This window comes from Urocampus carinirostris, chromosome 2 (genome assembly GCF_059441175.1).
Source record: "Urocampus carinirostris isolate Australia breed hairy pipefish chromosome 2, RoL_Ucar_1.0, whole genome shotgun sequence".
Classification (NCBI taxonomy): Eukaryota; Metazoa; Chordata; class Actinopteri; order Syngnathiformes; family Syngnathidae; genus Urocampus; species Urocampus carinirostris.
Genome location: NC_142350.1, coordinates 49,580,944 through 49,608,256, shown reverse-complemented (window position 1 = coordinate 49,608,256; position 27,313 = coordinate 49,580,944). Strand labels below are relative to the sequence as shown.

General features: G+C 39.4%; 1 protein-coding gene across 1 annotated transcript in view; it reads left to right on the top strand.

Annotated features, from left to right (window-relative positions):
* grin2db (glutamate receptor, ionotropic, N-methyl D-aspartate 2D, b) overlaps positions 1-27,313 on the top strand; it is an 84,253-nt gene that overhangs the window by 18,964 nt on the left and 37,976 nt on the right. Inside the window, exons 5-8 of the mRNA XM_088326934.1 lie at positions 368-482; positions 19,629-19,834; positions 21,190-21,358; positions 25,546-25,699. Of these exons, the coding sequence (XP_088183060.1) occupies positions 368-482; positions 19,629-19,834; positions 21,190-21,358; positions 25,546-25,699 (644 nt within the window). The remainder of the gene's footprint in view (positions 1-367; positions 483-19,628; positions 19,835-21,189; positions 21,359-25,545; positions 25,700-27,313) is intronic.

Genomic DNA, 27,313 nt, shown 5'->3' with positions numbered 1-27,313 from the left:
TTTAATGGAATACTAAGGGTAGATTAATGAGAACTAAATGTAACTTTTTGGGGTTTTGGAAAAGAGTTGTAATGACAGACAGCCTTATTATTCCCCGCACTTGCAGTTTGTTATAGTCCAACTCTTTACGTTGTTGTCACTGTAAAGAGTCAATGTAAAGAGCTGGACCAACCAACAACCTGCAAGTGTCTTGATTGGGCACAAGTGGGCAGTCTACAGCCACTCCCCCCCAGATTGGCTCCAACGCCGAGAGTAAGAAACATCCAAATACACTCCATACCCTCTTTAGATCTAATCGGCAAAATCCACCAAACAGAAAGTGTTTTTTTTTCTAATCTCAGCAAAAACGACTTGTGTCTCTTCGCAGGTACTTCAGCAACATCACGCTCGGTGGTCGAGATTACTCCTTCGACGCCGACGGATACTTGTCCAATCCCTTCCTGGATGTCATTTCCTGGACTCCTGGCAGAGGATGGGAAGATGTAAGGACATGATAACAGTTTATTTTATTTTTGTTGTGTTAGCTCTTTGATTGGTTGGGAGTTTATTGCAAAGTCAAATGGTCTATTACATGGAAAAAAAGGACAAAAAAAACCAAGTACTGTTAACTTGTGTTTTTAAAAGTGGGGATGTTAAGGTAATCCAAGAGGGTGAGTAACACATTTTCAACAAAAACTGTAATCCCTTCTTAATTTGTGCTTCGTGGCCTTATTGCATTTTAGGATGAATACCTTTTTGCAATCCATTATGCCCGATCTTATATTGCTGCGAGCGAGGGCCAGCATAAAGCGCATTTTTGTGTACAGCTGCATTCTATTATCCCCTATAAAATATTGCCTTAAGGGGAGGGCACTTTTGTTGGGCCTTTTGGCTCTTTTGCCGTCACTATATTTCCACCTATGATGAACTGCACTCATTTGACAGTCTTCCTTTGTCCCCAACTTTATCGCTTATTCCTGCAAGCAGGGACCAGGAGAGCACACTTTTGTCGGGCCTGTTACTGTATTATCGCTTAAGATGACCTGCGGTCATTCGGCTGCGATCCGTTATCCCCAATACCATATTGCTGCAAACAGGGGCCGACAGAGCGCACTTTGGTCGAGCCTGGTGGCTGTTTTTTTAATGTTACTTTATTTCGACCTACAATCAAATGCACCCTTGCGGTCGCGATCCATTATCCCCAACCACATACCGCGGTGAGTGGTGAGCGACGGCACACTTTTGTCAAGCATGGTGTTTTCTTTTTAAGTGGTACCGTATTTCCGCCTAAAATAAACTTTCCTCGCGATCCATTACCTGCCAAACAATATTTTTGCGAGCGGGGACTGACTGGCACAGTTCACTTTTGCCAGGCCTGGTGGCTTTTTTTTTTTGCCGTTACTGTATTTCCGCCTACAATGAAATGCGATAAGGGGTAATTATTGGGCTAACCGGCTAATAGTTAGCTTGTTGGTGTTATAATTGTTGCCATGATGTAATTTCTCTTATTTTTACATAACTACACAGTACTGTTTTTATCGTTTGGAAGACTTATTATTGCTGTGTAAGTACAGATAGAAGATAGCTTTGGTAGCATAATTAGCACTAGTTGTAATAAGGTTTCCAGTGCATCTTGTCCGATCACACAACATATTTGCTACTTTTAGTGAATTTTTGTATGCCTCTGAATAATCTCACGTAATATTTTGAGCCTCAAAAGGTACCCACCTAAAGATTTTGGTCACTAGAATAAATAACAATGGGATGATGATGATGATGAGTATTTGCCCCAAGATAACTTCCTAGCTAACAGTTATGCAATTGAATATCAAGTTGTAACAGCCTTTTTTACTTGTTTTATTTTTAATAACTTCGCATTACTGTTATGTTAGCAGTAGGAAGATGTGTTGTGAAAGCATGGCTAGCTATGTTTGGTAGCATTGTTAGCCACAGTAGTAATACGTCAGCCAGTGAACTGATACGAAAAAGGTTGCTAGTGCGTCACTTGATAAATGTCTTAGAATTGCTTAAAATTTTGAATATTTCGTGGTTTAGTGTCAGTACTGTGTCTTAGCTTAGCGTTAGCCTCCTTGAAACTCATTTGGAAATCTTGAACAAATTTTGGGATGCAGCATCGGCACGTCCAAACTAAATTTTACATTGACTTTCTATGTCACTGTGTGAAATTACACAATGCTAATGTAGTTGCTACATTAGCCAACGATTCTATATTCTCTAAATTATTTAACGTAATTGGTTAACAGTATAACGTTTAGCCGACAGCTCTTGTTGAATATCACATCGAAATATTTGCCATGCATCATTGCTTGAATTTTTACACATATCTGTTATGTTAGCATTAGGAAGATTTTTGTGGTGTGATGTGGTGATAGCTAGCTTTGCTAACATTATTTCCTAGCATTATTGGCCCTAGTTGTAATAAGGTAGTTAACTAAGTTATATAAAAAAAAAAAAAAAACTTAGTTAGTGTCTCACTTAACAAACGTTTAGTATCACTTGAAAATTGTGAATATTTCAGCGTCAGCACTGTATGTTAGCCTAGCCTTAGCTTTGCATCTTCTGAACTAATTTCAAATCCGCGAACAAATCTGTCCACGAAGCAGGTCCGTACATAAACCTGGCAGCGGAAAACAGCAAAGGTCGCAGAGGTTTACGTTCACGCTAAGTTCAATATTTCTTGCTTGCGCCCGAAGCATTAGCGCATTACTAGCCGCCAGAAAATCTACCGTTTTGATCAAGAAGAGCCGATAACGTATGTCCCAATTCGCGCAGGGAGCCCGACTGACCTCCATTTTGTCCGGATTTCATTTGGAAATTGATTTAGAGTCTTCCAAGGTTAAACTGGCGCTGTAAAAGCTTGATTAACTGCTCAGCAATTTAAAGGAAACATTTTAATCTTCTTTACAACCCAACTGGCGAGAAAACAAGAAAAAAAAAGCCGGCTGTGATATTAGCATGATAAAATGCACTTAAAAAACATGAGAGGGGAAAGAACGATTAAATAGAACACGCTTTTCATGATAAGCAGCTAGCACGCTTTTATTTTCCTTTGTGTGACATCCTTTGCGGTCACAGACAATGACGAGGCGCTCTAAAGCTCGCACATTTGATGAATACATGTTCATTTTTTTGCTAGATTAAGGAACGTTTTGTAAATGTGCATTTTATGAATTGTTATGGTATGTTGAGAAAATACAAAGTTTAAAGTTCAAAATATTTTTGCTATTCATTTAGCATTATTTCTCTTGTTTAATTGGGAAAAAAGTAAAATAAATCTGAAGAATATGAAATAAAATGAGCAAAATGCTCTAAATGAATAGACTTTTTTGAAATAATAGCCTGATTTAATAATAAAATAAATAATCATACTTGTTTTAGGTGTCGGTTTTCTCATTTAATATTTTTAGTGGTTTTACTAATCACAAGGAGTCTCAAAGGGCTGCACAGACCACAGATTTGAATAACAATGGAAACTGTTTTTATGCTTGCCAATAATATCACCTAATGGAAGCATGTAAATGCTGAAAAGAAGGGGGCCAAGTACTGAACCCTGCAGAACACCACAGGTAACACTTAAGGGCTCAAATGTCATTTCACCATATATAACACAATGCGTCCTATCTGAGAGATAGGGTATGAAGCATTAGAGGACGGTTCCTGAGAGACCAGTCCATTTTCCCAGCTGGTCTAGTAAGAGCAACAGTGATGTAATATAATATTTACAATAATACTCTAAATATCATTTTAATAGAAAAAAAATGATGGTACAATTGCAAATTCATTTGGAGGGGGCATTCAAAAATATTTAAGATATATTTTATTAATTGTCTTTACCTCTTCGGGTCTAATTTTACACGGTGGGGCATATTTTGGTACAACGACATGGATAATGTATAAAAACAGAGAAGAGAAGAGCTGAACAAAAATGGCACTGAAACGCAAATAATATTCTGCAGATTACAAGATTCAAATTGCTAAGTATGCAGCTGAAAACGGTAATAGCGCAGTATAAAAAAGATGAATGGTTCATTGGATTTAGTGATTTGAAGTGAAATTGATAGTTTGGTAACCTTGTTAACTCTTGCATATAGAGCATGCTAACTGAATAACTGAATGTCAGTCATGTAGCATTCGTACACAGTACACTTATTCAGCCTGTTTGGTCTTTATTTTATCTCATCTCATCTCATCTCATTAGCTACACCGCTTATCCTCAGTAGGGTCGCGAGGGTGCTGGAGCCCATCCCAGCAATCATCGGGCAGTGGGCAGGGGACACCCTGAACTGGTTGCCAGCCAATCGCAGGGCACACGGGGACAGACAACTCACTCGCTCATCACACCTAGGGACAATTTAGACCGGCCAATTCACCTGAAATGCATGTTTTTGGAATGTGGGAGGAAACCGGAGTGCCCGGAGGAAACCCACGCAGGCACGGGGAGAACATACAGACTCCGCTCAGGAAGTCTGGAGCTGGATTTGAACCCACGCAGGAGGTTCCCAAGACATGAACTGTGCCGCACATGCACTAACCACTGCGCCGCCGTCAGGCGGCCCTACCGGCGGGCCGTCGGTATGTTAATGGGTTAGGTTTGTTATTAAAACTCTTTCTGTGTAACATCTTTCTTTGTAAATATCTCGTGTTTAATGTGGGCACATGCAGTTTATAGTCAGGTGCGGCTTATGTATGTACTGGATGCGGCTTATAATCAGGAGTGCTCTATAGTCCGGAATTTACTGTCTATTTAATTTCGTTATTTTTTAAAGCAATATTTCTCTTATTTTACAGCAAGAATGTCAAATAAAATGAGGAAAATATTATGACACATATATCCAAGCATACTATACTCGCCCACACAAACATACATGTACGTGTGTTCTCACTAAACGAAAGCGCCATCTGTATGCGCCGTTCTCGCCCCTCTCGGATCCGCCGGCGAGCAAACAAGCGGGTAGGCGGATAAGAACCGATAACTGCCGACTGTGCACATCCTCGCTGTCGGCCATCCCTGAATATTTAATGCTGGCTTTACAACCGCTGCGCCATTACCTCCAGCCCAGGAGGGTCCCGGACAGTTGTCGAGGGGCGGCCGAGGGTTGCTGGCCATCGGCGGGCTCCGGGAAAAATTTGATGACATGGTGATGAGCGTTTGCAGGCACCTTATATACAGACGGCAGGTGTCGTAGTTCACAGCAACAACAAAAATAAAAATAAGGGTTTGATGCAATATTCATGACTGATAATAGAAAATATTAAATACATAGTGTGTATTATATAGTGTTCAAAAATACTTCATATTGTGATCAGATAAGCCTGCATTTTTTGAAAAAAACTCGAATGTACTGTAAAAATCCTTTTTATTTATTGTTTTTGTTTGTTTTAATTGTGTATTTTTTTGGCGACTTGGTCTTAATTTTGATTTCAAAAGGCATTAAAACAGTCTTTAAAAGTCTTGAATTTAACTTGCCTGAAGCTGTAGGAACCCTGTAAGAAGAGTGGGCAAACATTCTTCCACAGCAATGTGAAAGACTCATTACCATTTATTGTAAAAATGGATTTCTGTTATCGCTGCCAAAGGTTGCCCAACTTGCTATTAGGTTCAGGGCGCAATTACAGACACTGCCCGACTTAGAAATGAGATCGTTCCTAAGTAGAATTGGTTCGTAAGTTTCTTCAGTGCTATATTTTGTATGTTTAAGGCTTGTATAAATAAACTGCATTGTTTTGAAACTGAAAAATAAACGTTTGATAAAATAATATGCTCTATAACGTTACAAAGCAGGCTGAATGAATGATAGTACTGAAAAACAAAGCTACACATTAGGCGTTGACATTCTGTGGTCTGTGACGCCCTTTGATACTCCTTGTGATTAAGGGCGTCACAAATAAACATGACTTGACGATAAAGATAAATAAAGTTGCGTTTAACTTACTTTTGGAAGAATTAGGCGACTTCCTCCTCTGTTGTAAAAAGAGGACGAAAAAAAGTGATCCAACCATTTTCTCAACCGCATCAAGCTTTCTTACTCCACTTTTATTTCAGAAGAAACTGCTCCCCTCTTCTTTTAGTTTTACACCAACCATATTGAATGGATGCACGAGATATTATACAATAAAAACGTCAACGTTCTTAGCGTGCTAGAGATACAGTGCAGTGTGTATTCTTTTTCTGGGTGGATGCTGGGTGACCTCTCACAGCGCCACACGGCGGAAAGAAGTACTACAGCACTGTCCTCTACTCTGATAAAGGTGCACACAATACAAAATCTAATGTCTGGATGTTTTTCGGCATCCCGAAAAAAATACCGTTGTACCGTTGTTCGTCATTCGATTTTAAAATTGGTCTCACACACACCAAAATCAATCTAAAACGATCTGTTTACATGCAGGAACAGTCAGATTGAAATAAAAAATTTGGGGGTTTTGAATGAATTGGAAAGATCCTTTTACATGCAGGAAATAGTCAGGTTCGGAGCGTAATCCGTGTTTTTGGAGAGAACATTAGATTCTGTTTATTTTGCAGGAAATGGTAGGATTGAGATCGGAATTCAGGTTTGGCACCGATTCATTTGGATTGAGATGCAAATTCTGGTTTTTGGACTATTCTATATAATCTGTTTACATGGAGCGAATATTCTGATTGAAATTGGGAAAGGGGTTTTTGAGTAGTGCTAATATACATTTACATGCATGGAATAGTTGGATTGAGATTACTATTCTCCATTTTTTGAAGAATCCGACGAATCCAAAATATTTTGACTGAGATCAAAATTCTGTTGTGGGACCGATCCAAATAAACTGTTTACATGCAGGGAATAGTTTGAGATTTAAATTCCGGTTTTGGATCGATCCATATCACCAGATTACATGCAGGTGTAATCAGTTTGAGGTCAGTATTTGAGTTATTGGGTAATCTAAATAGTATGTTCACATACATTAAATAATGGGATTGAGATTAGAGTTTACATTTTTGGATTTATCCCAATATCACATTTACATGCATGGAATAGTCAGACGGACATTCAAATTTGGACCAATCCAAATACTCTTTTTTCATGTCGGGACGAGTCGGATTGAGATCAGGGTTGTTTTAGGACCAATCTGAACAATCCGTTGACTTGCAGGGAAAATTTCAATGAGATCTAAATTCAGTTCTTTGGACCAATCCGAATAATCAATTTACAAATAGGGAATAATCAGATGGAGATTGAAATCTGTTTTCGGTAGCAAAGTGGATAAACTGTTGACATGCAGGGGATTTTTAGGTTGCTTTACATCAAATAAACCCATTTTGGGGAGTTCAAACAAGATCAAATTTACACTGTAAACTTTCCTTAAAGGCATCAATTCTGTCTAGATAACAAATTCCTCAAACATCTCAACCAATGGTCTCTCCACAATTTGGAGAGTACTTACGTTCTTTCGTCTGCTTCAACACAGCCGGTAAGGCACTGCTTCCTGTGGTGGGATTGGGCGCCTGTTGCACTGTGCTAGCGGTATGCTGAGATCAAATTTTAGTTTTTTTGGACTAATCCAATAAATCTGTTTGCATGAAAACTGAAAATTCCTCATATTTCTTAACCAATTGTCCATATACGGCTTGCACAGTGCGTTTGTTCCTTTTTCGGCTTCAACACAGTTTGTAGGGCATTGACTCCCGGAATGGGATTGGCCTCTTTTCGAACAGTGCTAGTAGCAAACTGAGATCAAATTTTAGGTTTTAAGACAAATTCAATCAATCTGTTAGAATGAAAACTTAAATTCCTCATATTTCTTAACCAATGGTCCTTATACGGTTTGCACAGTACGTACGTTCTTTTGTCGGCTTCAACACAGCTGGTAAGACAATGATTCCTGCAATGGGATCTGCCGCTTTCTGCACAGTGCTAGCGGCAAGCTGAGATCGAATTTTAGGTTATTGGACAAATCTCATCAATCTGTTTAAATGAAAACTGAAATTTCTTCATATTTTTTAACCAATGGCCCCTCCACAGTTTGCACAGTACGTACCTTCTTTCGTCGGCTTCAACACAGCTGGTAGAGCATTGACTCCCGCGATGGGATTAGCCGCCTGTTGCATGGTGCTAGCGACAAGCTCAGATCAAATTTTAGGTTTTTGGAGAAATCTAATCAATCTGTTTGAATAAAAACTAAAAATTCTTCATATTTTTAACCAATGGTCCCTCCACAGTTTGCACAGTATATACGTACTTTTATTGGCTTCAACACAGCTGGTAGGGCATGGACTCCGGCAATGGGATTGGCCGCTTTTTGCACAGGGCTAGCAGCTAACTGAGATCAAATTTTAGGTTTTAGGACCAATTCAATCAATCTGTTTGAATGAAAACTGAAAATTCCTCATATTTCTTAACCAAAGGTCCCTATACAGTTTGCACAGTATGTACGTTCTTTTGTCGGCTTTAACACAGCTGGTAAGGCCATTGATTCCCGTGGTGGGTTTGGACGCCTGTTGCACGGTGCTAGCGGCAAGCTAAGATTAAATTTGAGGTTTTTAAACAATTCAATATATCTGTTAAAATGAAAACTGAAAATTCCTCCTATTTCTTAACCAAAGTTTGCACAGTATGTACGTCCTTTCTTCAGTTTGAACACAGCTGGTAAGGCATTTATTCCCGTGCTGGGATTGGTCGCCTGTTGCACGGGGCTGGCGGCAAGCTGTCATCACTGCAGCCCCATCCTCTCAATGTTTGACTTACAGTCGGCACAAATCTGCCAAGCTTTTCTCAACCCGCTTAAGCAAGCGGCGGAAACATTCGTGCGCACTCCAATTTCTTTGTGATTTTATTTTGCTTTAGTCACGTCTGTCAGGACGTTTTAAGGTGACTTTTATCATCAGGTGAACAGGCACGATCGTAAAATTTGTTTTCTCCCAGAGGTGTCGATGACAATACAAAGGAAAACAAGAACACAGATTTTCAAACAAAGCATCACCGTCTCCGATTCTTAGCCTGGGGGAGGGGCATCAAAAGGCATCCGTCAAACCAGGGAAAATTGACAGGGATGGAGATTTTCACCCTCACCCGCCGCAGCCTCAGCAGTCGGCCGCCTATGAAAGTGCAAATTCTTTAGATGATTGCAGCTGGCAATCAGTTCTTTCCGATGCATAATACAGTGGGGGGGAAAAAAAAAATTGCGATTATTACAGCGTATTCCCAGTGGAAGGTATATTAGTGTTTTTCCTGAGTCCTAGTTATTTGTTTTTTAGTTATTATTGTGTATATAAAAAGGATTCAGATTATTCCTTTTTTCATGGATTCTTTCCGATTTCGTTTTAAATTTGTCTGTTTCAGTCCTTCTTATTAATGGTGGTTCTTGAGGGCTAGTTATTTTTCGAGTTATTAACTCATTCAATGCCAGACGTTTCTCTCTAATGGAAAGTCCGGGTGCCGGCCAATTTTTGCCATTTTGACTCATTTTCGAGGGCCTCCTGAAAGTTTATTTCTGTAGCTATACAGGCGCTGCCTTAATTATGAACAAAATGCGTTCCGGACCATCGTTCATAAGTTGAATTTGTTGGTAAGTTGATTCAGTGCTATATTTTGTATGTTAAAGATGTATAGAATTATGTCAAAGGCTTGTATAAGTAACCTGTATTGTTCTGTACTAAAAAAAATACACATTTCATGAAATAATATGCTCTATAAAGATAAAGTAGAGTTTAACTTACTTTTGGAAGATGCGCTTCAAGAAGTTCTCCGTGGTATTAAGTGGCAGAAAAAAAGCGTTCCGACCATTTTCTCAACCACATCAAGCTTTCTTGTTCCACTTTCATTTCAAAAGAAACGGCTCGCCTCTTCTTTACAAATTACAACAACTATATTGAATGAATGCACAAGATATTAAACAATAAAAATGTCAACATTTTTAGCGCGATGGAGATACATTATAGAATGTTTACACACGAACTAGGAAGAGGAAGTGGATTTCTTCTTCGGGGTGAATGCTGGGTGACCTCTCACAGCGCCATTACACACCGGTAGCGACGGAAGAAGCACTACAGTAATGTCCTGTACTCTGAAATAAGGTGGACACAATACTGTAACTTGTATAACAGCAATGTTCGGATATTTTACAGTTTTTCGTAGGTCGAAGGGCCGTAAGTAGAGGAGCATCTGTACAGGCATAAGACATATTGAGGGAAGGCTTCAACCCTCACCGTTCATTAGGAAAAAAATATAATTTTCTAGTTTTTAACATTGTTTCGTAAACATTAGTTGAACATTGATAAGTTTCTAGAAAATACCAGTTTTTAAAAAAACTTCGGAGAACTTTTTTTTTGTGAAAGGATACATTTGAAGCTGGATTTTCCCTTTCACTTTTTTTTTCTTTTTTTTTTTGCATTTGTGATACCTCCTATATTTTAACAGTGCATTCCATAAACACAAGTACACTTGGCATCCAAACTAACTTTTAATTGCAAGAACACAAAAGGTATACAAGAACTTTGCAAGAACTTTTCAGTTTCCGGTAATGTGATCAAAAGTTTTTGGTCACTCGGGGGGCCGCCCACACACTCTCAATTGCTGGATGGAGGAAGCAAAGCAACACAAAGAAGTGGGAGCTCATATCTGCGTTTTCCCGATGCCGCAATCCAAACTAAAAGCCGTATTTTATATGACATCGACCGATAGCTAACAGGCATTTTAAAGCCGTAACCTGCCATACGCACGAATTTCTTATTTTTGATTATGAAATGCATGACAAAACACTTGACAAACAAATCATGACGGACACGATGAAAGACATGACGTTAAACACGACAAAATACTCGACTAACAAATGACTACTCAACAATATGTACGACAAAATACACGAAAATCAAATGATAAAAGACACAAGGGAATTCTCGACAAAATTCGTGACAAAATTAGCACTTTAATACCCAATAAAATGACCAAAAAATACACAGCAAAATATATGATAAAATGCATAACTACACATCAAATTACACAACATAAGTCTCGACAAAATTCCAGATAAAATTCATGATAAAATTCATGACAAAATACACAACATAATACACAATGTTTGGGTTTTCCTTATCCTTTTACTGCTATCACTGTAAATTATTTTGATACACCGAAAGTATCGTTGTAAAGGGTTGTATAAATAAAGTAAAAAATAAAATAAAGTTTACACATTTACATTACAATATAATAGAATTCCCTGTCAAAATTCACGACAATCCTGGGGTTTTATTTTTTTTAAAACGATTTTCAAATCGTATACTATACTTTTGTTTTTGGGGGCGGCAGTAGCGCAGGAGGTAGAGCGCTCGTCTTGGGATCAAGGGATCCCAGTTCGAATCCCGGCTAGCCCGTGTTACATGTCGAAGTGTCCTTGGGTAAGACGCTGAACCCCTAATACCCCCAATAAGCAGGTTAGCGCCTTAGATGGCTGCAAGGCCGCTATTGGGAAATGTGTAGCACATTGTAAAGCGCTTTGGGGAGTCATTGACTTGAAAAGCGCTATATAAATGCAGATCATTTCATTTCATTTCATCTTTTTATCAGGCTACTGCCGATACATTCAAAACGTAATCCCCGAATTCCGATGGATGTTTGTCATGTGCACAACATGCAATTGTGTCTCCAAAAAAAGCAAGACATGAGTCAGATCTGAGCTCGGCAGGCGCTCGCTAATGGCTCATGTCGGCTTAGCGCATGTTGTCCCCTGTAGGTCCTTTTGCTCAGACTGTGATTGAAGTGTTAGATTTTAATTGCCACATTCCAAACCCGGCTCCGAATACGAGGGGGGGGAGCCAAGTAGCGTTTTATCTCGTTTTCAACACATACCCGCCTGGTATCGCTAGAACAACGATATCATAACCAGCCCGTTTTGGGGTGCTCGGACACCCCCAAATACAACCCAAGCACCCCCAAAAATTATAACATTTTTAAAAGTCTTCCAGAGTAAAATACAGGATAGGCTCAAATATGATGCTAAACGTTAGATTAAAAAATAATGTATAGTAAAATGTGAACAGCGCAGCGTAGGAAATACTCCACTGCCTTGAAATGGTCCAGTCCATTTAATTCGAAGCACCGCTCCTCTTTCGCTAGGGTAGTGTCACTTGCAGCATAGCGGCAGAGTCTGTGGGGACTCGGTTGTAAGAATAGAATAGAATAGAATATACCTTTATTGTCATTGTTACAAAATGGATTGAACACATTGTGACAACGAAATTGGACTTGTCACTCCAGTTCACATTTTTCAGTGAGGATAGAAGAGAACAAAGAAGATAAAGGAACAAAAAATATGTTTGTATTGTCCTTTTTGCAGGTTTTGTTTTTTTCCGGAGGGGGGTGTATGAGGGGGTGAGGGACAGACAGAGATGACCGGATCCAGCTAGGTGGGGGGAGGGGGGAAGCTCTACGCATGTGAAAGTATGTTATAGAGTAGTTTACCACCCAATACCATGACTTTGTTATCACAGATATTAGTCCTCATTTTAGCTGCATTCAATCTAATGCAACAAGCATTAATTGTTGTGTGTAAGCTACCTAAATGGTCAAGTCAAGTCATTTTTATTTGTATAGCTCTTAATCACAAAGAGTCTCAAACGGCTGCACAGGTTATTGCACAGACTATTATTTCAGACTATTATTACACCATCCCCTGATCTGGAAACAACATGAGGGCAATGGTCAGTCTCTCAGGACCAGAATGGACATTGGCAGTTTTTTTCTGTAAAAAGCACCATGTTTAGGTGAGAGACTGTTACACACACATTCCCGGTGAAGCAAAATATGAACAGTGGCTGAAGTTAAAAATATCCCATCCCGCGTGTAATGTGATGTTTGTTCACAAATGGGAAGTGACACTCCTGAACAGTTTTGAATGATCCGAAATAACTAATTGAAATAAAAAATAAAAACAACACTCTGAGTGCTCAGCATCACCAAAGCCCTGAACTTACTTACAGTACACTTGACAAGGCACACGACGGAGAAGGTCCTTATCAGTTTGTGCCCTCAAACTCAAGCCCTTTTGGATCATGCAGCTTGACGATGATCTGAGACACAGCAGCATTTCCACTTCTGAATGCCTCAAAAGAAGCAAATGAATGTTCTGAAGTGGCCAAATCAAATCCAATTGAGATGCTGCGGTGTGACCTAAAACGGACAATTCATGCTAGAAAAACCTCTCATATGGCAGATTTGAAACACTTTTACAAAGAAGAGTGGGCCAAAATTCTTCCACAGCTGTCAGGACCAGAACGGAAACAGGACCCAATTGCGTTACGTTTCTCTCAAGTTTTATTGGAAGAAAGAGAAAGGCCTGCACCCACTATTCGGTGTTCGCTAGGGGCAGGAAGCAAGTCACTCCCGTACTCGGATTGTGATTCGAGCACGGAAGTGGATCTTCCGTAGCGAGCGATGGCGGTGTCAAGGACTTAAAAACAGGTCGATAGCCAGGACAGGAGAGCAAAAACGTGGTCGGGGCTAGAAACGGGTTGTAAGCCGGGACAGGAGAGCAGAAGTGGTCAGGATCAAAAATGGGGCGTAAGTCGGGACGGGAGAGCAGACGTGGTCGGGATCAAAAATGGGGCGTAAGTCGGGACGGGAGAGCAGACGTGGTTAGGATAAAAACGGGTCATTTCCGGAGACATGAGGGACCAAAAACGGGACAGGTGGGAGTCAGGGTCGAAAAAGGTTTGCCTAGTGTTCACTGAAGTTCGCAGACGGACTAGAGGTAAGATCGGGCCAAAAAAAAGCACCCGAGCCCGACGCAGGCCCGAGGGGTATTAAACCCGACCCGGACCGAGCCCGACTAATTAACTGGATTTGCTGGCCCGGCCCGAAAGGGGCCCGAAATTACATATTTTATTTATAAGGAGGGGTGATTTATGATAACAAATTAAACTCTGCCTTTTGTTACAACATCTAGGCCTAAGTTAAATAAAACTGTATAAACATTTACATCTTTTATATTTCTGTGTCTGCACTGCAGATGTTACATTAAGCGACAATCTGTCATTGACGGGTTTTTTTTTTTGAGGTAGCGAAAACATTTAAGGGCGTCCGTCATTTTGACGACTTGATCATTGGGCCATAATCCACAGCAGCAGTAGTAGTACGTCCTTAAGATTTTAGCGCAGCACTTTCATTGAGGGGGTGTTGACGTGAGTCCACACTTCACTCTTACCAGAGTGCGTTTTCCTCGTCAGTTCTCCTCTCTTGAGTTTATCCTTAACTTCTTGTTGGTCCGACTCCATATCGGGGATACCAGGCCAAAATCACGCGAATTTGCGGAGGGGAAGATTATTAAGAGGACAGCATTCACGTCACGTCACGTGCACAGAGCATGCTCTGGCTCCGTTAAAAGCAATTACAGCTCCTTCTCCGTTTTATCCAAATTATTTATTTTATAACAAGTATTCCTTGGTCTAGTATCCATACATAGTTTAAGTATATATTTTTAATGAACATATATTTATAATTATTAATTAATTTAAAAAAAAAAAAAAAAAAAAAAAAAAAAAAGCAGGACCGAACCCGACCCGACCCGACGACTGACATTTCAGGCCCGACCCGGCCCGAAATTGCCTCGGGTTCGGGTTCGGGCTCGGGCCATAAATCTTAGGTCTAAGACGGACTGACAAAAGGAGACAGACAGGACTGTGTTCAAATACTGACCGGGAGCCAATCAGAACCCGCGGCAGATGGCGCCAAATGAGCGAGCACAGCTGAGTCACATCAGTAATCATGACAGCAGCGATATGAAAGACTCCTTACCAATTATCGTAAAAAAATGATCTGTTTTCGCTGCCAAAGGTGGCCCCCCTCGCTACAATATTTTTGGGGCCTTAATGGAATCAATATTTCAAAACTGCATTTTGTATTTCCTTGGGTTGTCTATGTGTGATATTAAAATGGGTTTGAAGATATAAAATCTTTGTGAGGGATACATATGCAAAAAACACAGAAATCGGGAAGGGGCAAATACTTTTTCACTGCTATGCATTTATTTCTACGTATGTGAAGATCTGTCCTCCATATCAATGAGCGCCACAAATCAGGATTACGAGTTGCGCTTTATCATTCAGCGTAGCCTTTTGCGTGTGCATGAATTTTGCAGGTAATTACACCCGTCCAGCACAACAATTCCAATTTAAAGCCCCCCCGCGTTTTCACGGGAGGCAAACCGATACGTGCAACGATATAATGATAGCTAGCCGCAGCCTTGCCTGCAGTAAATAGTACCTTTACGGAGATAATAATGTTCATTTTTTATTGAGACTGTCACAGGGACGCTCATTAATCTCGGTGGTCATTTTGCGGCCATGTTCGGCGCAAGTTCGTTTTAGCGGCCTAAGGAGAATGAAATGGAGCGCTCCTTTACGATTGTTGAGTCATTTTCTAGGATGGTGTGTTTTGTACAGGGAAAAGATTTGCAAAAATATTAAAGTTACTGATTTGTTGATTTATCATTTTTTTATTGATTTTTTTTTTTATGTTTCACTTATTCATGAATTTATGTAAGAACTTATTATTTGAATTTAAATTTGTATTCTATTTTTAAGGATGAACTGTTTGAATCTAGGCTAAAACACACTGCTATTTCATAGCTTATGAATGAGCTATATTTCATGTTGACAATATCTGTGTAGGGCAGCATGGCGGCGCAGTGGTAAGCACGTGCGCGGCACAGTTCTGAGGTCATGAGATCGGACCTCCTCTGTGGAGTTTGCATGTTCTCCCCGTGCTTGCGTGGGTTTCCTCCGGGCACTCCGGTTTCCTCCCACATTCCAAAAACACACATGTCGGGTGAATTGGCCAGTCCAAATTGTCCCTAGGTGTGAATGAGCGTGCGAGTTGTTTGTCCCTGTGTGCCCTGTGACTGGCTGGCAACCAGTTCAGGGTTTCCCCTGCCCACTGCTCAAAGACAGCCTGGATGGGATCCAGCACCCCTGCTACCCTACTGAGGATTTGCGGTGCAGGTAATGGATGGATGGATGGAATATCTGTGTATTATTTGTTATTACAACATCCATTTTGGCCTGGTCATCCTGGAAGGGGATTACCTCATGTGCGGTGTCTTCTCAAGGTTTCCTCATTTTCTTCATGTTGAGGTTTTTGAGTTTTTCCTTGCCCCCGTGTAGGTTTTAGATCAGGGGATGGTGCAATAATAGTCTGTAGTTTGCAATAATCTGTGGTCTGTGCAGCCCTTTGAGACTCCTTGTGATTAAGGGCGTCACAAATAAACAGGACTTGACTATTAATTTTATTTTCGATTTTTTGCTTTTCAGTTTTTATTTTGTTTTTAGATTGATTTTATATATTTACTATTTATATTGTATTTAACATTTGATTTATTTTATCTATTTAGAGATGCTGCTTTTGGTATACCTCATCTCATCTCATCTCATTAGCTGTACCGCTTATCCTCAGTAGGGTCGCGGGGGTGCTGATTTTAAAATTTCATTTGTATGTATTATTTCTTTGACTTGTAGTTATTCATTGTTTTTCATTTGTATTTAAATTGCGTAATTTTTCAAAGAGGCTTCCTTTTATTCATTCACCAATCTGAATTATTTGTGTTTGTTTTTTTATTTTTTATTTTTTTTAGATTTTAAGAGGCTTATTTTACTTTATTGATTTTTATTTTTTATTGTTTTTTATGTTTTGTTTGTTTTTTGTTTTTTTTGTTAAGCAGTTTCTATTTGCTTTGTTCATTCATCTTTATTTTATTTTTGGACGTATTTATTCTATTTCTATAGTTTGCAATAGTCTTTGATCTGTGCAGCCCTTTGAGACTCTTTGTGATTAAGGGCTATACAAATAAACATGACTTGACTATTTAGTTATCTCATCTCATCTCATTAGCCGTACCGCTTATCCTCATTAGGGTCGCGGGGGGGCTGGAGCCCATCCCAGCCATCTCCGGGCAGTGGGCAGGGGACACCCTGAACTGTATACATATCTTTAGGAGGCTTACTCGCAAAACATGGTGAAGCAGCATTCACTTTAACTTATTTACTGCCACCCTCTCTAAAACGGATCTTTGACGTCTATAGTCATCATAGCGGCTTACCTAAAATGGATTTTGAACGTCTAGCAGTCAATGGCAGCCAAACTAGAAAGCGTACGACGTCAATGACAACCTACCTCAAATAGATCCTTCACATCTAGAGCGGAAAATTAATTAAATAGAAATGTTAACAAAAAGCCCTGAATTCCATATTCTTCGGATTATAAATTGCAGGTTTTTGTTGTTTTTCACAGTTTGGCCTGGCGGTGCGACTTGTGTTCTGTTGGGACTTATGTGTGAAATTATTAACTCATTATCATATCACTGAGTTTCAATTTTTCATTATATCATTTCACATCTTATTTCCATATTAAACCGCAACGGAGCGCTTGATAATTTCAATATTCCCGGTATTTTATAAAAACAACTGAGAAGGGCTGAACAAAAATGGCACGGACAAGAAAATCATATTCTAAAGATTGTACGCTGAAATTGGTGCAATAGGCAGCTGAAAACGGTAGTCAAGCAGCAGAAAAAAGGTTTGGAGTTGGCGATAAGAGGAGTTTGAGCGGTTTAAAAGTGACTCAAAGGATAAAGATTTCATTGGATTTAGTGATTTGGAGTCAAACTTATAGTTTGGTAAGCATGCAGTTTATGCTAAAGGTCTAACTCTTGATATGTTATGTCATTACTTACAGGGAGTGCAGAATTATTAGGCAAGTTGTATTTTTGAGGATTAATTTTATTATTGAACAACAACCATGTTCTTAATGAACCCAAAAGTCTCATTAATATCAAAGCTGAATATTTTGGAAGTTGGAGTGGGGCTTTTTTAGTTTTAGCTATTTTAGGAGGATATCTGTGTGTGCAGGTGACTATTACTGTGCATAATTATTAGGCAACTTAACAAAAAACAAATGTATACCCATTTCAATTATTTATTTTCATCAGGGAAACCAATATAACAGCTCAACATTCACTAATATACATTTCTGACATTCAAAAACAAAACAAAAACAAATCAGTGACCAATATAGCCACCCTTCTTTGCAAGGACACACAAAAGCCTGCCATCCATGGATTCTGTCAGTGCTTTGATCTGTTCACGATCAACATTGCGTGCAGCAGCAACCACAGCCTCCCAGACACTGTTCAGAGAGGTGTACTGTTTTCCCTCCTTGTAAATCTCACATTTGATGAGGGACCACAGGTTCTCTATGGGGTTCAGATCAGGTGAACAAGGAGGCCATGTCATTAGTTTTTCTTCTTTTAGACCCTTTCTTGCCAGCCACGCTGTGGAGTACTTGGATGCGTGTGATGGAGCGTTGTCCTGCATGAAAATCATGTTTTTCTTGAAGGATGCGGACTTCTTCCTGTACCACTGCTTGAAGAAGGTGTCTTCCAGAAACTGGCAGTAGGACTGGGAGTTGAGCTTGAGTCCATCCTCAACCCGAAAAGGCCCCACAAGCTCATCTTTGATGATACCAGCCCATACCAGTACCCCACCTCCACCTTGCTGGCGTCTGAGGCGGACTGGAGCTCTCTGCCCTTTACCGATCCAGCCACGGGCCCATCCATCTGGCCCATCAAGACTCACTCTCATTTCATCAGTCCATAAAACCTTAGAAAAATCCGTCTTGAGATTTTTCTTGGCCCAGTCTTGACGTTTCAGCTTGTGTGTCTTGTTCAGTGGTGGTCGTTTTTCAGCTTTTCTTACCTTGGCCATGTCTCTGAGTATTGCACACCTTGTGCTTTTGGGCACTCCAGTGATGTTGCAGCTCTTAAATATGGCAAAACTGGTGGCAAGTGGCATCTTGGCAGCTGTACGCTTGACTTTTCTCAGTTCACGGGCAGTTATTTTGCGCCTTGGTTTTTCTACACGCTTCTTGCGACCCTGTTGACTATTTTGAATGTAACGCTTGATTGTTCGATGATCACGCTTCAGAAGCTTGGCAATTTTAAGAGTGCTGCATCCCTCTGCAAGATATCTCACTATTTTTGACTTTTCAGAGCCTGTCAAGTCCCTCTTCTGACCCATTTTGCCAAAGGAAAGGAAGTTGCCTAATAATTATGCACACCTGATATAGGGTGTTGATGTCATTAGACCACACCCCTTCTCATTACAGAGATGCACATCACCTGATATGCTTAATTGGTAGTAGGCTTTCGAGCCTATACAGCTTGGAGTAAGACAACATGCATAAAGAGGATGATGTGGTCAAAATACTCATTTGCCTAATAATTCTGCACTCCCTGTATATTACCAAGCATATCTGTTATGTAACACTGGTATACCGTACACTTATTCAGCCTGTTGTTCTCTATTTTAATTTAAATTGCTTTTCAAGGTGACATGTATATTTTTGGGGTTGGATTTTATCAGATAGATTTTCCCAAAAAATGCGACTTATACTCCAGTGTGGTTTATATATGTTTTTCCCCTCTTAACACATTTCTTGGTATGGTGCGATTTATAATCCGGAACAATTTATAATCTATAAAATACGGTATTTACAGAATATGCAAACACTTTCTAGACGCCCTATGTCTGGAGATTTCGGGTTTTTTCCTCACTATGATGCAAACGGTCGCAAACGGCGCCTCTGTTTCATTGTGCTTCTCGGTCTTCCCAGGTAGGCTGGTGGGAGAATGGCGTCCTGAGGCTCCGTTATCCCGCCTGGTCGCGTTACGGACCCTTCCTGAAACCTCCAGACGACGCTCAGCACTTGCGAGTGGTCACGTTGGAGGAACGTCCGTTCGTCATTGTGGAGCTAGCGGACCCCGCCTCTGGGACTTGCATCCGAGACTCCGTGCCCTGCAGGCGGCCCCTCAATGCCAGGTCTTTACAATCCTCTAAAGTCCTTTAACGCATGTGACCGTCACTTTTTTTGTTGAATTCATTTGGTGCTATTTACTGCCAAAGACGTTAAGGATTCATTTCAGTTAGGCTGGCATTGAGAGCTATAGGATAAATGGATGGATGGATAGGTGAAGGTAAAGGTAATGAGGGATAGACAAATGGATGGACAGTGTGTTAAGGTAGAAATAACAGGGGGTAGAGTTGCATAGTTTAGAGGTAAATAAAATGAGAGATGGAGGGAGGTAAAGTAAGTGATTTAGGTAGGTAGACATGTAGAAGTAAAGAAGAAGACAAGTGAGGTAAAAGGGAAAGATAACGAAAACCAAACATAGAGAGAGGTATAAAGAGAGAGAGGAGTAGATGGAGGGACAGGTAGATGCAAAGATAAACATGGAGATGCAGGTAGAGAGAGCGGTAGAGTTAAAGATAGAGAAGTAAAAACCAAAAGGCGTAGATAGATAGAGGTAGAAGTAAAGATGGAGAGATTAATAGAGAGGGGCAAATGGAGAAAGACAAGGGGTGGATGTAAAAATGTAGAGAAACAGAGCAGTAAATCAACAGAGGCAGAGGTAGAGAGAAAGGTAGCGCTAAAGATGGTGAGAAAGGTAGAGAGAGATAACGGTAGATGGAGAAAGGTGGAGAAAGAAAGGGGGCTATGTAAAGAGAGAAAAAAACATACAGGTAAGATGGAGAGATGGTAGAAAGAGAAAAGTGGAGAGAGGGGTGGATAGATAGAGGTAGATTGGGAGAGTTAGTAAAAGAGTTGTAGTGTTTTAGGTATATATAAATATAGCGGGAGGGGGAGGAAGCGAAGGAGGAAGCGGCAGAGGGAGAGAGAGGGAAGAAGCGAGAGGGGGAGACAGGGAGGAAGCAAGAAAGGGAGAGAGAGAAGAGGGAGGGATGAAGAAGGATCAGAGAGTGTGTGTGTGTGTGTGTGATAGAGCGAGAGTATGTGAGAGAGTGTGAGGTAGTGAGAGAGAGAGTGTGAGGTAGTGAGAGAGAGAGAGAGAGAGAGAGAGAGAGAGAGAGAGAGAGAGAGAGAGAGAGAGAGAGAGAGAACCCCCCGCCCCAAAATTTCTGAGATTTCTACTAAATCGTTCATCAAACAGCCTCGTCTCAGTATGCCAGTGGGGGTCCCCAGTATCCATCATGCTATGAACAAAACAGGGCATCAAGATGTCCTTCATCATTCCCCCCAACCCCACCCCAAATCGCTCTCCTTGCGTCAGAACCTAAATCGATACCAACCCCCTCTTCCGGAAAGTTTTCGGCAATTGCAAATAACTCTCAATCAAAAGCCTTCAATGCGACTCTTTCGCTCTGTCATTTCCTAGCGCCAACCAGGAAGGCGTGGCTCCCATGAAGCAATGCTGCAAGGGCTTCTGCATCGACATCCTCAAACGACTCGCCAAAATCGTGGGCTTCACCTACGATCTTTACCTGGTGACCAACGGCAAGCACGGCAAGAAAATCGACGGCGTTTGGAACGGGATGATCGGAGAGGCGAGTGCTTCCGCCCACGTTCTTGCCCGTCGGCTTGTTTCCGTCAATGACGTCTGCCGCCCCCCGGTGACCATTACATAGGAGAATATACTGAGAGATTCGGGGAAAAGGAAACGGTTCCGCTAATTAAAACCGCCGAGCGAGATGGTAAACGCGTGCTTTATCTAACCAGAAGCTAGCTACGACGTTGCCGGTGACCTTCTGGTTAGCTGCATTTGCCCTTTAATATTTTATTTTGTTTGCAGTACAAGCTGATTAAGTTTGCCTGATTTTCATGCATGTTCTATGTTCATTAAAAATGAAATCAATCGCAACTGCAGTAATTAGTGCAAACTTAACGAAATATAAGTGTAGGATGGCTTCATATACTTTAACACAGGGTTATAAATCTCGAATCCATAAAAAAGATTCTAGTATATTCCAATTTAGTACTGGATTGGGTGCGCATAGAAATAAAATTGTGTTATTGTTTGATATCACAAAGTAATCGAGTTATATCATCTTAAGTTCCTTGAAAATATTCTAGTAAAATATGATTCAAAAGAGAAATGTACGCGTATAGAAATTGTATGATGTATTACAACGTTTTTGGGTTTTTAAATCTGAAATCCGTGAAAAACATTCAAATGTGAGCACATAGATATATAACCATGTGGTTGGTTCATGTTCAACATTCACGGATCACAGAGCAGGGGTCAGGAACCTTTTTGAGCCAAAGAGCCATAAAAGCAAAAAATGTTTTGAAAAGAAATTGAGAGAGCCACATCATATATTTTCAGACAAAATTAAAAAAACACAAGCTCTCTAGACAAAAGCTAATTCTTCAGCACAATTTATTTCCCTGTGTGTCATTTGATGAAATGAAACTGCATTTCTATAGCGCTTTTCAAGTCAATGACTTCCCAAAGCGCTTTACAATGTGCTCCACATTTTCCCATTAGCCCGGATTCGAACTGGGATCCCTTGATCCCAAGACGAGCGCTCTACCTCCTGAGCTACTGCCTTCCAATTATTTAATCAAATGTATGAATTGATAATAATGCCAAATCTTGTGTCCCAAATCAATGTAAATATGACTTTTACAATTTGTCTTCCACCTTCAGTTAAGAGTGTTGAGGCCATTTTTTTCAATGAAATTTGTCCTTAATAACGGTTTCAAAACAATGTGCATGCAAAGTTTTTTTGTAAAAGTGTCGCAAATTACTGCAAACGATAAGCATATCGTCATATTCACTTTCGGTGTAGAATGCACTGAGCGAGAGAGAGAGAAGAAAGTGCCTTGCGCTGTGTGCAGGAATCCGCCCACCCAACTAATCCCAAACAAAGTCATTTGCCAGCATTTTTATTTATCAGTTTAAATGGTTTCTTATCGAACTTCTGCATTAGGTTGTTTCGGCTTTATATGGACCAAAATCGGGATGAAATCGCTTGACTTTGGAATGCCACAGAGAAATGTGCAATAGTCACATTTTATTTCGGAGCCATACGTATTCATGAAAGGAGCCATATATGGCTCCCGAGCCATAAGTTCCCTACCCCTGACCATCCCACTGAGGTTTTAGTCCACAAACATTAGGTCCCTGTTTTAAGCTCTAAATATGATAAGTGATAAGTTAGTGTTATTTCTGTAGTTGTACTTTTTGATTCTTGCAGTATTTCTGCCGTCAGATTTTGGTAATATTTCTATAGTTTTGATAGTATTTTTTTTGTATATCTGCAGTCATATTTTTGTAGCAATTCTATAGTAGCATTTTTATGTATTTTTACACTTTTACACTTTATTAATGTAGTATATCCATGGTAATCTTTTAGAAGTATATGTAGTATTTTTGTAGTATTACTGTAGTTATACTTTGTTCTATAGCTATAGTAGTTTGTAGTATTACTGCGGTTGTCATTTTTTTCTTTCGAAATATTTCTGTAGTAGTGTTTTTGTATTTTAGTATTACTGTAGTGACATTTTTGTATTATTTCTGTCGAAGTATTTTAAATACATCTATAATCATAAATGTGTAGTATTTTTGTAGTATTTCTGAAGTTGGATTTTTGTAGTATTTCTGCAGTAGTATTTTGGTGGTATTTCTATAGTAGTATTTTTGTAGTACTTTTGTAGCATTTCCATAGTAAAGGTTTTGTAGTGAATCCATAGTATTTTTTTTAGTATTACTGTAGTAGTATTTTTATTTACCAGCTCAGTAGCCTAGATGGTAGTGTGCCGGCTTTGAGACTGGGAGGTCGCTGGTTCACGCCTCGACCGACACATACCTAATTGGTATAATGGCGGCGCCCTCTGGCTGCGGCTGCACCGACTCGCTACAACGGGTCAGGTGTATCGACATTTCGTTCTGTGTACATTGTTACAAAGAATGACAATACAAAGGAAATTATTATTTATTTTTCTTTTTGAAAGAAAGCAAACTATTATATTTGGTTCCTGGTTTTAATCACTAAATTTGATATTTCGTTTTGTAGTCATTCTATAGTGTTTCTGTAGTATTTTGGTTATGGACAATGAGACAAATCTGGCACCCAAAAAAACTTTAGTAGTAAGCTTGTTTGGAGTACTTTAGCTATTATATCAATTGTCATTACATTTTGACCATTTTTTGTTCAGCGGGCCGCATGTGGCCCGTGGGCCGCAATCTGCCCACCCCTGCTTTCGTAGGTTCTGGCCACGGCTGTCCATCAAATCTATTTTTGCACGCAAAAAAGGCGAGCAAATGTTGTCTTGGTTTTCTTTGGATGAGAAGTTCCAAAGCTTGATTTTCTTTGATCAGGATATCCAGACTTGGCAGAGTCAAAGCTGGGGTCGGGTGGAGACAGAGGGCGCTGCTCAAGTATTGTTTTACATTTCTCTCGTACCACTGATGACCTCAGGGTTTTTTTCCCGTTTTTTTAACCCATTAGAACCCAGACCTATTTTTTTAAGGAATAGGAAAATGACGTTCTCTATCAAAGGGACTGAGGGGTTCAAAATGTTTGTTACACTAGCGCAGCGGTCTGAAACATGCGGCCCGCCTAAGGATTGAATCTCAACCGCAAGAAAACCCTGGAAGAAGCGCAAGAGAAAAACGAGCTGCAGTTTCAAATACTTCTACTTGATTTCGTCAAAGTTGGGTGAACTGGATCTTTTCGCTCTCTCGCTCTATATCTCTATACCTCTCTCATTCTCTCTCTCTCTATCTCTTCCTCTCTTTCTTTCTCTTCTCTCTTTCCTTCTCTTGTTCTTGCTCTCCCATTCTCCTTGTGTCTCTATCATTATTTTTTTCTCTCCTTTATTCTCTCTCTCTCTGTTTCTCTCTCTCTCCTACTTTCTTTTTCTGTATCTTACTTTCCTTCTTTCATTCTTTCTTTCCACCTTTCTTTTTTTTTTCTTTCCAACTCTTTTCTTTCATTCCTTCTTTCTTCCTTTCCTTCTTTCTCCCTTTCTTTCTTTCTCTCTTTCTTTCTTTTTTTTCTCTTTCTCTCTCTTTATTTCTCTTTCTTTCTGTCTCTATTGCTTTCTGTCTCTGCTTCTTTCTTTTGGTCTCTGCTCCTTTGTCTCTCTCTATTTTTTCTCTTTATTTCTGTCTCTGTCTTTTTTCTCTCTGTCTCTTTTTCTTACTCTGTTTCTTTCTGTATCGCTCTCACACTGTTTATCTTTCTTTCCTTCTCTAATTCTTTCTTTCTTTCCACCTTTTTTTCTTTCTTTCTTTCCTTCTTTCTTTCTCCCTTTCTCCCATTTCTTTCTTTCCTTCTTTCTTTCTTTCTTTCTCTCTCTTTCTTTCTTTTTTCTCCTTCGCTCTCTCTCTCTCTCTTTCTTTCTGTTTCTTTCTGTCTCTATTGCTTTCTGTTTCTGCTCCTTTCTTTTGGTCTCTGCTTCTTTCTTCGTCTCTCTCTATTTATTCTCTTTATTTCTGTCTCTGTCTCTTTTTTTTCTCTGTCTTTTTTCTTATTCTCTTTCTTTCTGTATCACTCTCACTCTGTTTGTCATAGCCATTCTCTTTTTCTCTTTCTATCTTTAATTTACAAGTCCGGCCCCTGTGAGTTTTCTTTGTACCATGTGGGCCCTCAGCTCAACTGAGTGTGACACCCCTACACTAGCGGCACTTATGAGTTAAATGGTATTCCAGGGCAAATTTAGCACACTCCTAATTAGAGCAGTTAGGATAATGAATCTGTTTTTCTGACTTCCTTTCCCCTTTTAGGTGGTTTACAAGCGAGCGGACATGGCTATCGGTTCTCTGACTATAAACGAGGAGAGGTCGGAAGTTGTGGATTTCTCAGTCCCTTTTGTGGAAACGGGCATCAGTGTTATGGTCTCCCGTAGCAACGGGACCGTATCGCCATCCGCGTTCCTAGGTAAGAACCCGATTTGTCCTATTTGGTCCGTGTCACCTGTTTAAAAGTGTACCGTATTTTTGGGATTGTAAGCCGCACTTTTCTTTTCATAGTTTTGCCAGTGGTGCGACTTATACTCTGCTGCGACTTATCTGTGATATGATTAAGGCGGTGCTATATCATTTTACATGTTATTTTTACACCAAACCGCAAGAGGGCACTATAAGCCTGTGTTAATCATTCTTACATTGTCGGTGTTGTGCCAAAAAATTTCCACCGGCGTTAAATAATTTTTTTATGTATGTCTAGTCTATTCTATTCTAGAGTATGTAATGCTGTTTTGCTACTTCATTCTGTCTTTTTCTTTTCTATATAATGTGCTTCTATGCTATTCAATGCCATTCTATATTATTGTATTCTTTTCTATTTTGTGGTTTTCTATGCTATTCTATTCTCTGCTATACCATTTTATGCTATTCTATGCTATTCTACGTTATGCTATTCTATTCTATGTTAAGCTATTCACGCATGTGTCATGATATTTGATGCTACTTTACTCTATTTGGTCCTATTTTATGCTATTCTATGTCATGCTATTCTATTCTATGTTATGCTATTCTATGCTATGCTATTCTATGTTATATTTTATGCTATTTTACTCTATTCAGTCCTATTTTGTGCTATTCTATTCTCTGCTATGCCATTTTATGCTGTTTTATGCTGTTCTATTCTATTTTATGTTATTATATGTTATGCTTTTCTATGGTATGCTATTCTATGCTATGCTATTCCATTCTATGTTATGATATTTTATGCTATTCTACTCTATGCAGTCCTATTTTGTGCTATTCTATTCTCTGCTATGTCATTTTATGCTATGTTATGCTATTTTATACTTTTCTATTCTATACTATTCTATTCTAGAGTATGTCATGCGATTCTATGTTATGCTACTTCATTCTGTCTTTTTCTTTTCTATAGAATGTGCTTCTATGCTATTCAATGCCATTCTATATTATTGTATTCTCTTCTATTTTGTGTTTTTTATGCTATTCTATTATCTGCTATACCATTTTATGCTATTCTATACTATTCTACGTTATGCTATTCTATTCTATGTTAAGCTATTCTCGCATGTGTCATGTTATTTGATGCTACTTTACTCTATTTGGTCCTATTTTATGCTATTCTATGTTATGCTATTCTATTCTATGTTATGCTATTCTATTTTATGCTATTCTATGTTATATATTTTGTGCTATTTTACTTTATTCAGTCCAATTTTGTTCTATTCTATTAGAGACTAATTGTGATTAAGGGCTATACAAATAAAAATGACTTGACTCTGCTATGCCATTTTATGCTGTTCTATTCTATTTTATGTTATGCTTTTCAATGGTATGCTATTCTATGCTATGCTATTCCATTCTATGTTATGATATTTTATGCTATTCTACTCTATGCAGTCCTATTTTGTGCTATTCTATTCTCTGACATGTCATTTTATGCTATGTTATACTATTATATACTATTCTATGTTATGCTATTCTATTCTATGCTATACTATTCTGTTCTATTTTGTTATTCTATTCTGTTTATCTTATTCTATTCTATGTTATGCTTTTCTGTTCTAAT